The sequence below is a fragment of the Halichoeres trimaculatus genome, unplaced genomic scaffold, assembly GCF_033239565.1.
Source record: "Halichoeres trimaculatus isolate MK-OKI-2021-1 unplaced genomic scaffold, fHalTri1.1 fHalTri1_scaffold_13, whole genome shotgun sequence".
NCBI lineage: Eukaryota > Metazoa > Chordata > Actinopteri > Labriformes > Labridae > Halichoeres > Halichoeres trimaculatus.
In genome coordinates, this window is record NW_027437191.1 from 31,364,523 (window position 1) to 31,379,819 (window position 15,297).

At 38.3% G+C, this 15,297-nt stretch overlaps 1 protein-coding gene across 1 annotated transcript in view; it reads left to right on the forward strand.

Moving 5' to 3' along the window:
- The window catches only part of LOC141801593 (DNA (cytosine-5)-methyltransferase 3A-like), a 90,767-nt gene that overhangs the window by 2,497 nt on the left and 72,973 nt on the right, over positions 1 to 15,297 (forward strand). The window contains exon 2 of the mRNA XM_074684695.1: positions 6,299 to 6,545. Coding sequence (XP_074540796.1) covers positions 6,477 to 6,545 — 69 coding nt within the window. The 5' untranslated portion in view covers positions 6,299 to 6,476. The remainder of the gene's footprint in view (positions 1 to 6,298; positions 6,546 to 15,297) is intronic.

The window sequence follows — 15,297 nt, forward strand, 5'->3', positions numbered from 1 at the left end:
TTTTAGCTTCAGTCAGTTTTTCTTTCATAAAGGTAACATGCATCACCCTGCATCGAGTTGGATCCATTAGCATTGATGCAATATAACTTTTGAAAAAATCAAGTGCAGGAAATGATACCAATTTTGCAGAAATCAAACCTTTGTATTCCAAAAATCACCCTGCAATGACCTTGATAGATGGCCCTTAAGTAGGATCCTTTGCTACTTCATGCTAATATTAGCCATGTTTTGAATTTTTGCTTTTATTTTGAAATCACTTGTTATAACAATCTAGCTAACATTGCTATAGCTAAGCAACAGCTAATTATAGCTACACCCGCGTCAGACCAGGGCGACGGGTTTGTTTCATGAGTGATCGAACAGATAAGCTGCATTCAGGAGATGCATCAGCTCAGAAAAGCAAATGTGAGGGTTGCAGAGGCTACATAATAAAGCTTTTGAACACCATAACGTTAGCTTAACATCCACTTTTCATGGCTTAGCTGTCCTGTTGTTCATGTGATGTGGTGCATTGAGGTGGTGTCTGTTTGCTGTGAGGTTGTTGCCCTCATCTGACGTCAGTTTATCAACAGTTTGTAAAAATCTGTTTGGTTTGGAAGTAAGTAAACAGTCGCTCTGACTACAACAGCTAGCTAGTGTCAAGAAGTGATGACGTAGTGTGGATTGATTGGTGTCTTGTTGCTAAGAGATGTTTTTTTTTTTACCCATACCCCTTGGCCCTATAGCACGGTTAGCTAGATTGTTAAAACAAGTGATTTCAAAATAAAACTGACAATTCAAAACATGGCAAATATTAAAATGAAGTAGCAAATGATTGGATATCTGATACAAAATATCATTATCTCAGTTTGTCTTTGTTTCAAGGCCCGTGCACACTGCACAAAACTGAAATCTTATCAAGTGTTTTGTCTTATTTTCAGTAAAAATTGTCTTTTTAGACTTAATATGAACCACATTCACTTGACCAGTCCAGAAAAATGTCTTATTTCAAGTGATTTAAAGACAAAATGAGGTCTGAATTCCTCGAAACAAGCAAAAAAAAAAATCTGCCAATCGGGTAAGAAAAGACATTATTCTAAACTTGACAAGCATATTTCTCTTACCCCACCGGCAAATTTTTTTTTTTACTTGTTACAAAAAAATCAGGTATTATTTTTGTCTTTAAAATCTTGGTAAGATTTCAGGGTTTTTTTGCAGCGTAGCTCAACCTCTTAATCTTACAGAAATTTGGGACAACACATGCAAAACCAAGGACTAGGGATGGGTACCTTTCACATATGAAACGATACGGTACCGATGCCCAGTACCTGGCAATCGGTACTGGTACTCAACGGTACCAATTTTCGGGACTTTTTTGTGCTTGTTAGATAAAAAGTATCAATTTGTTTAATAATATATATATATATATTTTTTCAATTTGACATATTTGTTCTTTAATACATCACCTCGTAATGCTGTGTTCATGTCCAGCATGGAAAATCACCTACTCTTCCACTCCCTCAAAGTCACAAAGATGCATTTAGGTACCTAAACATGGTACCTTTGGGTAGAATTGGGATTGGCCCTAAGACGAAGGGGTAAGACAAAGAATGACAGTTGGGATTGGCCTCAAAGCTCCTGTGAGAAAATCACTTTGTGTCAGTTTAGCGCCCCCTGTAGACCTGGCAGAACCACTTACAGTTTAACTGATTTTGTCCTTGCATAAGTTGTGAGTATTTGCAGCAAAAACGCTGAAAATGGCGTTTTAGACTCATCCGACGCCTACCCCCCTCACGTCTGTTCCAGTCATCAACGTTTGCAATTTTGAAACTGTAAATCTTGTCTCTGATGGTTGCTTCAGCTTTTGTGGGTCATAAAGAGGCCGGAAGGGAAATTTCAATCAGATTCACATCTAGTCAAAAAATCCTCACAGGAGCTTTAATGTTGAATTTTCCCCTCCATTTTTTGTGAGTTGTTTTGCTAACGCATAGTTTTACACTGAGCAGGTTGGTTTCTTGATCTCTGGCTCAAAGCGATCATGTCTGCAGTGTTTTTAGTATCCCTTCCTAATGCTTATTAGATGTTAGCTGATACCCACTCACACAAAGAGAGTGGGAGGAACCAGAGTCCCTCCTCAGTGTTGCCCAGGGCCCTCTGAACGGCCTAATCCGGCCCTGCGTAGCCGTAATGCTCCTGCTGGGTGCTGGATTACCACAGAGCAGCACTCTTGCATCTAATGGCCTGTATATCAGTTTGATGGCACACTTTGTGTCCTGGACAGGACTCTGGTTTCACTCTTGTCTTGTTATTTCCAGAGAAGTCCTCTTGGTGTGTTTTGCTTCCCTTGTGAACTTGTGAACGTCTGTGAGTTGTTGAAGTGTCAGACGAATTTGATTTAAGTGGTGATCAATAAACTTGTCCAAATCCTGGAAATGCACAGTGGCAGGGAACATGCAGGTGTTTTTATTATTTATTTCCTCGCTCGACAGATTGTGTGATATGCTCAGGAATATCCATCGTCACGAGTCGTGCTGTGGCACTGACAGATTAGATTTGTTTCAAAAACTGCATCTTTAAAACCGACCATCTGCATTGATCACATTCATCACATGTTTTTTTGAGATGTGCAGACTTTTTAAAATCACGCGTGTGTGAAACGATGCTTCAGGCTGAACTGAGCCTACATGCGAGAGCTGAGGTCGGATTGAGGAACATGAAAATGATTCGTGAGAGTCGTGTCTCCAGATTTCTGCGTGTTTCACCTGATATGAAAAAAATCTGTTTTGGCTTCCTCGACAATTTTATCGTCAAACTCCGAGCAGAGGAAGCGGTGATGAGTTGGACCAATAAAAAATGCATCATCACCTTTTTGTGGCTTTCCTCCGTGCTCTTCAGATTAAGTTCCTGGTAAACGCTCTTTAACAGTCTGAACGTTGAACACACGTTCATCCACTTCTTAGAAATCTGTCTTTCTGTGAGCAGATGCTGCACTCACCTTTAAAGTTTTATTTTACCACACTCACTCCATCAGTGACATTAAACCATCTGCTTTTTTTATGTGCAGGTTTAATCAACAGGTCCCTCAGTTTTATAAGCACAACTTTTATTTAATTTCATCGTATTTTTGTGTTTGTTGCCCCAAATTGAAGGAATTGTGAATGTGAAACCGACTTTACATGATGTAAATGACATAAAAACCTCGCTGTATTTGCTTTGCATTTCTACGTGAAAGACTTTTGATTCTTTGCTTGGCTTTGTTATCTTAGATCCCTGTGGTCTTTCAGATGTTATGGATAAGCGGTCACAAAAAGCTCAAACCGTGAACTTCCTGTGCTTTAGAAGTTGTTTATGTGCATCAGATAAGAAAGATGTACAACTCACTTGAGTAAATATATAAAAAAAGTATTTTGGGCCTGTTTAGATATCTGCACCTGTACCATATGGTGCCACATGTCATCCATGTGTCTACTTTAAGATTTTGCTCTAATGAGTAATGAATAAAATATTGAATCTTACAGTGCTTCTTGGTAAAATTTAAAGCGTAAATCCTGAATCAGTTTTCATGGGAAACAGTTTCTGCTAAGCTAAGCTAGCTGAGGAAAAATAGACGATGTAAGATCTGTCTGGTCCAAAGTTGTTCAAGTAAGGTGAGCAGCCAGCAGCAGCAGGACCGTGTGTTGTTAAAGACACTTTGCCATTGGTGAAGAAGAAGGCAGCCACGGTGCTGCGTTTAGGGGGCGTTTGTTTACAAAGCAGCCCATGACATAAAACGCTTCAGATTTGTCGGTGCATTGCAAAGAACTGAAATAGTATTAATGGTTTTAGTCTTATGGTAAGCAAAATTTGTCTTATTATACTCGATTTGAGCCGATCAGTCCAGAAAAAAATGTCTGGTTTTAGGTTCTTTAGAGACAAAATAAAGGTCTGAATCACTTGTTACAAGTAAAAAAAAATCTCCCAATGGAACAAGAAAAATTATTTTGAAAATTAGCTTGAATCTAGAATAATGTCTTAAAACAAGTAACTTTTCAGACCTCATTTTGTGTTTAAACAACTTGAAATAAGACATTTTTCTGGACTGTTCAGGTGAATGTGGCTCATATTGAGTCTAAAAAAACATTTTCTACTGAAAAAAAGACAGAAACACTTCATAAGATTTCAGTTTTTTACAGTATAGAAATGGGATCACCTATAAGTGTGAGTTGGGATTAGGGATGGGTGCTAAATTGGGTATTTTAACAGGTACCAACTGAATTCTGTCAAAAATAGCGGGTGCCAATTCACATAAAATCAAACAGTACCATGTTAAGGTTCCTAAATGCATCCTTGTGACTGTGAGGGAGTGGAAGAGTAGGAGATTTTCCATACTGAACATAAACACGGCATTGTAAGCTGACATACTAAAAAATAAATATGTTAAATTGAAAAAAATACACATCTATAGGGGTGCACCGATCACAATTTTCTGGCCTATCATGAATCTTTAAAAAGCCTGACCTGCTGATACCGATTTGGGCCGATACCAATTTTTATTTTTATCACTGACAGCATATACCTTCAATGTTCCAATCTTATTTAGTTTAAAATCATTGAACAATACCTGTGAAACAATAAAAGCTTTGTGTTTTAACTTAAACAACCCATAAAGTGTCCTGAGTTTTAGGTCTCAGAGCAAAAAGCAACAATGGCGATCACCGATCTCTGATACTGATCATTGATTCCCCAAAATTAAGGAAAAAGGCACCAATCGATCAGTGCATGTCTATGTTTTATTATTAAACAAATTGATATTCTTTACCATACAAACGCAAAAAAGTACCAAAAATTGGTATCGTTGAGTACCGATACTGATTGCCAGGTACCAGGCATCGATACTGTAATGTTTCAAATGTGAAAGGTACCCATCCCTAGTCAGGGTCATGATCTTCTCATGATTAATTGAGAAGTTATGGCCATAGAATAGTCATCATCTCAGTCAGCTCAAAGTGAGGTTGTCACAAAAGTTGCTCCCCCTGGTGGCTGGCTGCTGTATAGGTCAAAAACTCTGTCGCCCCAATTCATTTGAATGGGGCTTTTGTCAAACTTGAGAAAATTAACACACCTGGTAGAAATGTTTCTCACATCTGTATGCTGTGGTGATTTAAAGATACTGTTGGGCTACATTTAGTATAGATCCTCTTTTTTCTGCAAAGTTTCTTTTTCATTAGTTATAGAAGTTTAAAACAAGGCTTTACGTTACATTTAACGATGATTGACAGCTGACATTCTCACGTACTTCTTTAGGAAATCGTAAAATATTTTTTGAAGGAGCGCTAAGAAGAGATTAGACTCTTTTTTTTGTTGTTACCTGGCTCCACATGGATTCTATATTTTGGCTTCAGGCTTCAAAACTGTACAATGGTGAAAGGTGGCGCTCTATACACAGCCTATAGTTAGGATGATGGTAACATTACATTGCAAAACTTTCTGTTTGCATCATCAGGTCTTCAGGTTTCTAGTTTTTCTGTGATTTATCTTGAAATGTGACCTCTTTTTTCCACAAATCTCTTATGCAAATTTGACAAGAAATGCAAATTTGGCTGCATGCAGATTATAGAGGATCCCCACAACTATTACAAACTGCTACAAATGCAGTATGTTCCCCACACGTTGAGTCAAATAATCTAAATATTATGTAAAGAAGCCTTTTTGACAAGCTTATTTATTTGATATGATAAATAACAGTGGATAATCCTGGATTTAAGTTGCCCCTCTTAGTTTTTACCACATTTCGTCTCTTTGGGAAAACTTGGCCTTTTCTTTGCCCCAGAAACATCAGACACAAAAGAAAGATGATCAGACTAATGATCACTGGTGAACGTGCCCCAGATTGGGATGACAAAAAAATCAGCTTCACTGTGATTATATCCCTGATCTCACAGGAATTAAGACTTCAGATTTCTCCCACGTCTACCTGCAGTATGACGGCCGTCTCCTTCGTCTAACGAAGTGGGACAGTTTTATCCGGCCACATCAATCACGCGCTGACAGCGGTAATGAAAGCTGCCCCGATTCCTGCAGATTCCTCTGAGGACACCTGCATACATGCGTGTGTTTGTGTGTTAACCTGCTCTGAAAGGGAATGTTTTCTCTGTTAACATCCATCACATACACTCACACAGACTAACACACACCTGTAGCACAGTCTGACCTTGGGGCAAGAGGTGTGTGAGCAGCAGAGATAAAAGATGTCTGGCACAAATCATTTCAGACACTTTTCTTCTTCGTACTGTAACTCCTCTCATGTCCGGGTCTGTGTGCTTTGTCTTCCTCTTCTCAGGAGAGGGGCACGAACGATTGATTGTCCAACCAACCGACCGACAGACAGACGCACATACGGACGGTTTGGATGAAGCTGCACCTGGTGCTTCTGAGGGCTTTTCCCATGTTTTGATTTGCTCCTGCTTTTTTTTTTTTTTTTACTTTCCAAACGTGGTTTCACTGAGCCGCTTCCCGCCATGCCGTCCAACAGTCCTGCTGCCGCCGAGCCGCCTCAGACGCCGGAGAACGACACTACCAATGATGTGGTGAGAAAGATTATCTTTCTTTTATCTTTTCTCATTACTCACAGATCTTAACAAGCAGAATTTAGGGATACACTGCAAAAACTGAAATCCTATCAAGTGTTTTGTCTTGTTTTCAGTAGAAAATGTCTTTTAAGTCTCAATATCAGCCACATTAATCCGACCAGTCCAGAAAAATGTCTTATTTCAAGTTATTTAAAGACAAACATTTGGTCTGAATTGCTAATTTTTGTCTTTAAATAACAAGAAACATTTTTCCAGACTAACCAGTTGAATGTTGCTCATATTGAGTATAATAAGACAATTTTACTCGAAATAAGACAAAAACACTTGATGAGATTTCAGTTTTTTGCAGTGCTGATGACACATTTTAACCCAAACAGTTGAATTGTGCAGGTTGATGCTGGGGTGGAAAGTTTGAGCGCAGTGTCAGCACAAAGCAGTGGTGGTATTGATGAATTGATGGTCTAATTGGAAGAATACCTTGTCAGGTAACTGTGAGGATGTCGAACGGTAAATGTAAAAGAAGTTTAAGAAGCTTGAGTTCTGCACAAATGAGCTCTCCCACATCAATGGCTGAGTATAAAATTGACATGCTGCACCCTACAACTTAAAGATTTAGCTAATTTTTATCTGTCATCTCTATACCTTACAAAAATGCTTTGATTAGTATGATTCCTTAGTTATTACACATTATTTTACACACCTATTACTTTTAACATATTTATCACACACTTATAACTTATTACACACCTTTAATACATTTTTTACACATTTTTACACACTTACTACAGACCTATTACACATTATTTACACCTTTTACACACTAGTTACTTATTACACATTTATAACACACTTAGTACCTACGCATTGATTACACCCTTATTACACATTCTACACACTAATTACTTGTTACACACCTACTACACATTTATCACACATTTTACACAGACATTACTTTTTAAATATTTATCACACACTTATTACTTTCTACACACCTGTTACACATTTATAACACATTTATAACACAATTTACACGCTAGTTACTTTTTACACGCTTATTACTTTTACACATTTATTACACACTTATAACACATTTTTACACACTATTTACCTTTTACACACCTATTACACATTTATTACACACTTAGTACTTACACATTTATTACACCCTTATTACACATTTTACTCACTAATTACTTGTTACACACTTACCATATATTTCTTACACACTTATTACACTTCACTAACTTATTGCACACTTATTACTTTTTACACATTTTTTTACACACTTTTTACACATTTATCTCTATCAAACACTTAAACATGCATCTTCTTGCCTGGCCTGGCTTAGCTTTTAAAATACAAGAAGGCAAAAGCAAGTTGTGTTTGGTAGGTTATTTCTTTATTGTAACAAGCCTCTTGGCAATGCATCTCATACAGTTGGAAAGCCTGTTTATTTTCCTATAAACACTACAAGCACCAGATTTCCATTATTTCTTAAATCGTCGTTAGCAATCATTTCACTGCTAGATCCTTATCCGTCTTTCAGAGTACTTAATGAAATAATTCACACATCTCTCCTTTTGTTTCAACACTTTTAGTAAAACATATATCTCTAACATCGTGTCAGTATCTGACTCACCATCGTCCAAAGTTTGCAGCATCTCCAAGAGCTGAGCAACCAGATCCTTTTCAGACATTTCACTAAAACTTCCTCCCTAAATTCTTCAAACTTTTCCTCCTGCGCAAAATAGACTCTAAACTATAACCGTGGCAAACCATACAGCCATGATGACCACTCATGGTAAAAAATTGTAGATTGAGTGGTGTTTTATGCTCCTTATGTGTATTTCATGTAAAATCAACTGCACATTGAACCAGAGACACGTTAAGGAAAAGTCAGTGACCCTCAAGGGCATATTTTTTTATTTTGAAAAGTTATGACGGGCAAAAAAGTTGAAAACTGTCATCTTGCTCGGCTCGATGTGAGTTTGCCACAAAAACTGCTCCCCCTGGTGGCTGGCTGCAATATAGGTCAAAAAAATCCATCTCCCCAGTCATTCCAGATGGGCTGTGGTCAAACTTTAAAAAATTAACACACCTCGTAGAAACGTTTCTCTCATTTGAATGTTGTGGTGATTTAAAGATATCATTTGGCTGCCTTGTATTTAATTTGTCTTTTTTTCTGAAAAGTTTATTTTCATGAGTTATTAAAGGTTAAAATGAGTTTTTACATCACGTCTAACGATGATTGAAAGCTGACAATCTTGTTTGTGCTAAGTGTATAAAACCTACAGCTGGAATTTCTAACTCTTTAAACCCAAGAAGTGTCAAAGCAGAAATCATTCACACTCCGCTCCATTCATAGTTCAGTGTTATCAGCGCTGAGATATTAAGCCGTGTCATAAAGTTAGCGCAGGTGACAAACTGTTATTGATTTACTGCTGAGTAAACCCATCTTTGACACCACATTGGTTGCTGTGCGTGCCGTAAATACAGCTCTGAAAGACGGCAAACATTCCTCTCTTTATAAGGTGTTGTAAATTCTAATGTATACCACCATAAAGATTAGATTTGGCTTTATTTATCTCTGGGGACGGCAGACTGCAGCAGGTGCTACAGCTTAAAAAAGAGATACAGAGCGTTGAAGAGGGATATTAAATAAAACATCCCGAGACTAACAGGGAAAGATGAAATACGCAAATATATGCACAGAATAATTAAATTTAAATTAAGTCAAAGACTTTATGCTGTTTTCCACCAGAACTACCTCTACTGTACAGCTTCCCTGGCTGTTATTATTGCTGCTGCTGTAATTATAAATATTAAATTGCTGCTACTGTTATTTCTGCATCAAAAGATATTATTACAGCCGTCATCACTATTACTACAGCTGTCATTACCTCCACTACTTTGGCTTCCACGTTAGCAGTTGAGAGCTTTTTTTAGCCAACACATACAGAAAAGCTGGCAAGGAAGGCCTTGTGTGTGTGTGTGTGTGTGTGAGTGTGTGTGTGTAAGTGAGAGTGTGTAAGAGAAAGACGCTGTAATAATTAAACCTACAGTTATTTATTTACATTGACTTCAGGCCTTTCTGCGCTGCACACACTCACCAAACCACATGCAGGTGAGACAAACACTGGGAGTGAGCCGAAAGGATTTTTTTTCTTCTTCTTTTTTTACACACACACACACTCACACACACACACACATTTCCACACTGTCAGACATACATGAGGTGAAAAATGGCTCCTTTCATTCGCTCCCCCAAAGCCCAGGGCAGCCCTCGTAAATCTGTGAGAGGTTTGAACTTCATTGTATAGTGCTGCTATATAAAGAGCCGTCTCACTCACACACTTCCACACACACACACACACACACACACATGGGCACGGCGCCAACGAGTACAGAGTTTTTTCCCCACTCTGGAGTCTGTTGTGCTTTTTAACTTCCTGAGACTAAACTCTCTCTCAAGGAATCAAAGAAAAAAAGAAAAAGCTGGAGGGGAATCAGAGTGAGTCACAGAGTTTGAGGATAGAGAAGCAGAAAAGAGGAGTTTGAGGTTTACTGATTCCTCTTTAAGTGTTGTAAATTTACAGTATTTAACATTTTCTGGGCTTATAGTGAACTGTTACAGACAGAGGAAATTTTTTGGCCCTTAAAATTGTGTAGAAATCCTTCAAAAATGTGTCACACTGCATTAACAAGAATAAATCTTTAAAGGTGTAGAGTATTTAAAATACCACGGTATGAAAAGTAAGGTCACATCCAGAAACACTTTAAGCTAGTTGAGTTTGAAATGAATTTATAAGCATTCAGCAGCACAAGCCTGAACATTTGTATCATATTTAATCTATTGAAAAGTGAAGGAAGAGCCTGAGAAAGTCAAGGTGAAGCAGGACAAAGACGAAGGTGAGCTCATCAGCTGAAAAATGGAGCTACATGAACACACTCACTAGCCTAGCAACCACCTGTAGCATTGCGTTTCTACACATGACACATACCTGGTTAGAAAGTTGAATCAAGCTTTATCTGTTTGGCGTTTCGTTCCACTTTGGTTGTGTTTTTCTTGCTCCGTGCTGCGCCCACTATTGTAGCCACTCAGATTAGCTTCTTCCACTCGCTATTGTCAATACGCAAAGTCACGTGATCACTAGGTGTGCTGTGATTGGCTGAGGACACCACGCTTACTCTCCAACTAGAAACATCCAGACACAACCAAAACATCAACATCCAGGCAGAGGAGAGGGTTTGAGGCAGACACAGACACCGACTATATTTACATGCAGCCATTAACCCTTTCATAATCTGAATAGTAGCAATAACCATGTTGGGCACGGCCATGTAAACACCAATAACCCTTTTTAAAAACCAGAAGGGGCTCATACTCCGGTTGTTAAAAACCATAGACTGTATAAAGAGTGGACAGCGTGGCTCCGCCATTTACCATTGTACAGTTTTGAAGCCGAGAATCTGAGTGGAGCTGGGTGACAAAAATGATATTTATTTTTTTCTTTCGAGAGTCTAATCTCTTCTTGACTCTACCTCCCGACATATTTTACAATCCCCGAAAAAAATACACAAGAACGGCAGCTGTCAATCATTATTAAACGTTACATAAAACCTCGTTTTTAACCTTGTATAACTAATGAAATAAAACTTTTCAGAAAAAAGAGGACTTGAAAACAAGGCAGCCAAACAATATCTTCAAATCACCACAACAATCAGACGTGAGAAACATTTCTGCGTGGTGTATTAATTTTTTCAAGTTTGACCACAGCCCATCTGGAATGACTGGGGAGATGGATTTTTTTTTACCTGTACTGCAGCCCGCCACCAGGGGGAGCAGTTTTTGCGGCGACCTCACTTTGAGCCAAGCAAATGACGTCCATTTTTTTTTTACAGTCTTTGGTAAAAACTAGGGATGGGTATCTTTCACATTAGAAGCGATACAGTACCGATGCCTGGTACCTGGCAATCGGTATCGGTACTTAACAGTACCAATTTTTAATACTTTTTTGTGCTTATGTAGTAAAAAATATCTTTTTTTTTTAATGACAAAATCTCAGTTTTATCATTTTTACGTTTCAATATATAACCTTGCAATGCTGCGTTCATGTCCAGCATGGAAAATCTCCTACTCTTCCACTCCCTCACAGTCACAAAGATGTGTTTAGGTACCTAAACATGGTATCTTTTGATTTTTCGTGAATCAATACCCGGTACTTTTGACAGAATTTGGTCAGTGGCTATAAAAGTACCCATCCCTACTCAAATCAAGTACAATTTTTTCTTAAAATAAGCGAAAAAACACTTGGTAACACTTGATATTTCAGTTTTTTGCAGTGTGCAATTATTGTTACTTTTATGCATCGTGAAAATCTCAAAAAGATATAGATCAATAAAATAAAATGAAATGAAAAAAAGAATAAAAATAAAAAGGCAGCATTAAACAGGGAAACAGTACAGAAACTGGAATATTGACCTTAACCTGAATATTAAGTGCATGTAAACGTAGCCACTGATACGCATGTACAGAGGCCAAAGAAAGCAGGGTTATTCCTGTTGAAGCTGATATTCTGTTTTTTAACATAAATCCTGCAGACTCTACCTTTAAAGGAGAAGTGTTGTGAACCCTGTGGCCCTGTCTGCTGCAGCACACTTCGCCTTCATTTAGGAACTTAATCCAGCTTCTCCAAACAGGTGCTGTGCTGTTATCTCCGTGCACTTACTATTGATTGAAGCACCTCACATTAAAAGCCCTGAACTGTCCCTTTAAGCCCTTTCCCTAAATGCACCCCTCGCATCTTACAACAACTTCTGACGGCTCAGTTCATATTTCTGCTTCGACGCTTTGCTCTGGATTCCTACCAACGCGATCACGTGCCCAGTGATGTTACGTCTCATCCATGAAGCCTCGAGGCTACAGTATGCCTGACACAAACTACCGCTCTGGACCAAAGTGTTTAAACCTGCTCTGAATGGCAAACATGCAAGACCCACCAGAAAAATCTGAGATCAAAGCCTCGTCCTGGCTGCATCAAACGTCCTTCCTGAACACTCTCAGATAATAGAGACAGAGAGCAATTAGGTCCCACCCACACCGGAGGGAGAAACAATTTATCACTCCGCTCTGTGCGCTATGAAGGTGCCCTCTCCTTACTCTGGTTTTCTAGTAAACAAGAGGATGCTGGTTTGTGGTGGGATACGACCCAGAAATCCATCTCTCCTCACAACAAATGTAAAAACTAACAGTCTGACGAGGACACAGACATTGAGACAGAAAGTATCAGCAGACAGAAGGAGGGATCGTGACCCTTCGGGCTGTGTGCAGTCATGATCTGAAAAGTTAAAGCTAATGTATGCAGGAAATGTAACAAGAAAAATTGTATAAAAAAATTGCTTGAAACTAGAATAATGTCTTGATACAACTTTTATCTTGATCCATTGGCTGAATTTTTTTACTTGTTACAAGCAATTCAGACCTAATTTTTGTCTTTACACAACTTGAAACGACATTTTTCTGAACTGGTCAGGTAAATGTGGCTCACATTGAGTATGATGAGACAGTTTTTACTAAAAATAAGACAAAAACGCTTGATGAGATTTCAGTTTTTAGAAGCAAACATAGCGTCATGCAACGTAACACATTTAATTTTTTTGTAACATTTAGCATCAAACTGTAGCAGATCAAACTTTATTGTAACATAGTATAAAATTATGTAATTAGGGATGCATGACATATCGGTATCGGCCGATATTCACTCATTAGCTGCCGGCATTTTCAGAGCATCTAGAACAATCTTTCAAGACCCAAATAATCTTGTTTTCTCTGACTATGTAAACACCAAAACTACCTAAGAAGAGTGGACTCTCTTCTTTCATGTCGCTATTCCTGTTTTTGATCCAAAAAAACGATAAAACAAACTTTTTTGATCACGTTCATCTCGGGCGCTCCATCCTTGATCCTCTTCATGATCATCTTTTCTCATGATTGGGCCGCTCTTTTCCTTTGAACTACCTCGATACATCATCTCAGATTGTTTCCATTATCTGTTTTTTTTTTTACCAATATCGATACTGGTAAATATCGGTTATCAGCCATAACAACAGTAATAATATCGGAATATTGGCCAAAATTTGCGTGTTGGTGCATCCTTATATGTAATATCAGGTTACATGATGTGTTGTGTCATATCATATTTTATTGTATCCAAGTGACAACGAAGGAAGCGCTGAAACCTGCTGTTTCCTGAGTGTCCACTTGAGGCTGGCTCCAGAAGTACTGCAACTCACATACACACCAAGCCAAAAAAAGCCGTCAAAGCAGAAATTAACCTATTTACAGCCTGGTTCAAAAAACATCCCTGGTCTTAATCACTAATATTACTGTCTGCACATACTGTACGGGGGGTGGATTTTTTTTTCTGACTTGGCAGTTTAGAAGATATTAGGACTGGCCAAGGGTTCACCCAATCAGAGGCACAGCGCAGCTCACATGACTGACAGTCGCCCTATAGCTGTTAGTGTGAAGACTCAAGAGCTGTGTCTGAAATCCCACCATATTCACTATCTAGTAAAAACATCACTTTGTAGTGCTGTCTGAAATCTGAGAGAGCATGGTCGTTCACTATATAGTCCACTCAATGTGTCCCACAATGCATTTTGAAAAGTAGTGTATTAGCAGTTCATCATGCATTGCGGTTCAAACAGAAGGAACGGCTGATTTCATGATCAATGATTACTGATAACATGAAACAACATTAAAAACTGTCAGAGAATAACATTTAGCTCTCTTTTCGGACGACAACTTTGGACAGAGAAAAAAACAGCACATTTTTAGAGACATAAGCCTCTAAACCGTTCATCGCAGGTGATGCATTCACTGGACCTTGTAATTCTCAAACACAGAATAAATTTCTGCCAAATATACGGTTTATTTATTCAAAAAATAACATGTAATAAATGTTTCTATTATATTTGGCTGTTGCGGAAAATAAACTTAGTATAATATTTGTTATCACTGAAATAAATACCTTTTTGCAGTGTTTGAGAAAAATTATTACTGTAAATCCCCAGCCGTCCGTGAGTGATGCGACAGTAATTACGCCACCGTCAGCGGCTGGGGAGTGAGTGAGTAGTGTCCGAAATGTTGTTTTAATTTAGCTGATTGAGTGGACTATATAGTCTACTACATCTGATTCCTATATAGTGATTATTGAGTAGGGAAAGATTGAATGATATCAACCCAAAATCACTTCCAATATGGCTGCTGTCGCCGATATGCTTCAAAAACCTGTTTCAGAGACAGATGGGTGATGTCACAGAGACTGCGTCCATTAATGATACAGTTGATGATTGTAGCATACTTTCTGTGAATCCTGTCATACCTTACTATACTTAATCATGTTTTATCATATTTTACCATATCCCACCACACCACACTCCACTGTATTCTGTTAGTTTGTATCTTAACGTAACGCCAGGTAAGGTATTTCTCCAAGTTTCTCCAACCTCTAAGTTAGTGCCAAACATTCTCAGGGTAACTTATCGGGAATAAAAGCTTTGTCCATCAATCAGTTTACTGTACATTTGCTAAGTGAGGAAGGATTTTAAAGATTTTTTGTCTTTTTACTGTGAATTGTTCAGACTGTTTGGACACATTTAAAGCTCAGTTATGGTATCGATGAAACTGTGAGTTAATATGCTGCTCTGCGCCTGAAGAGCTGAAATGTGGTAAAATAGAGGTCAA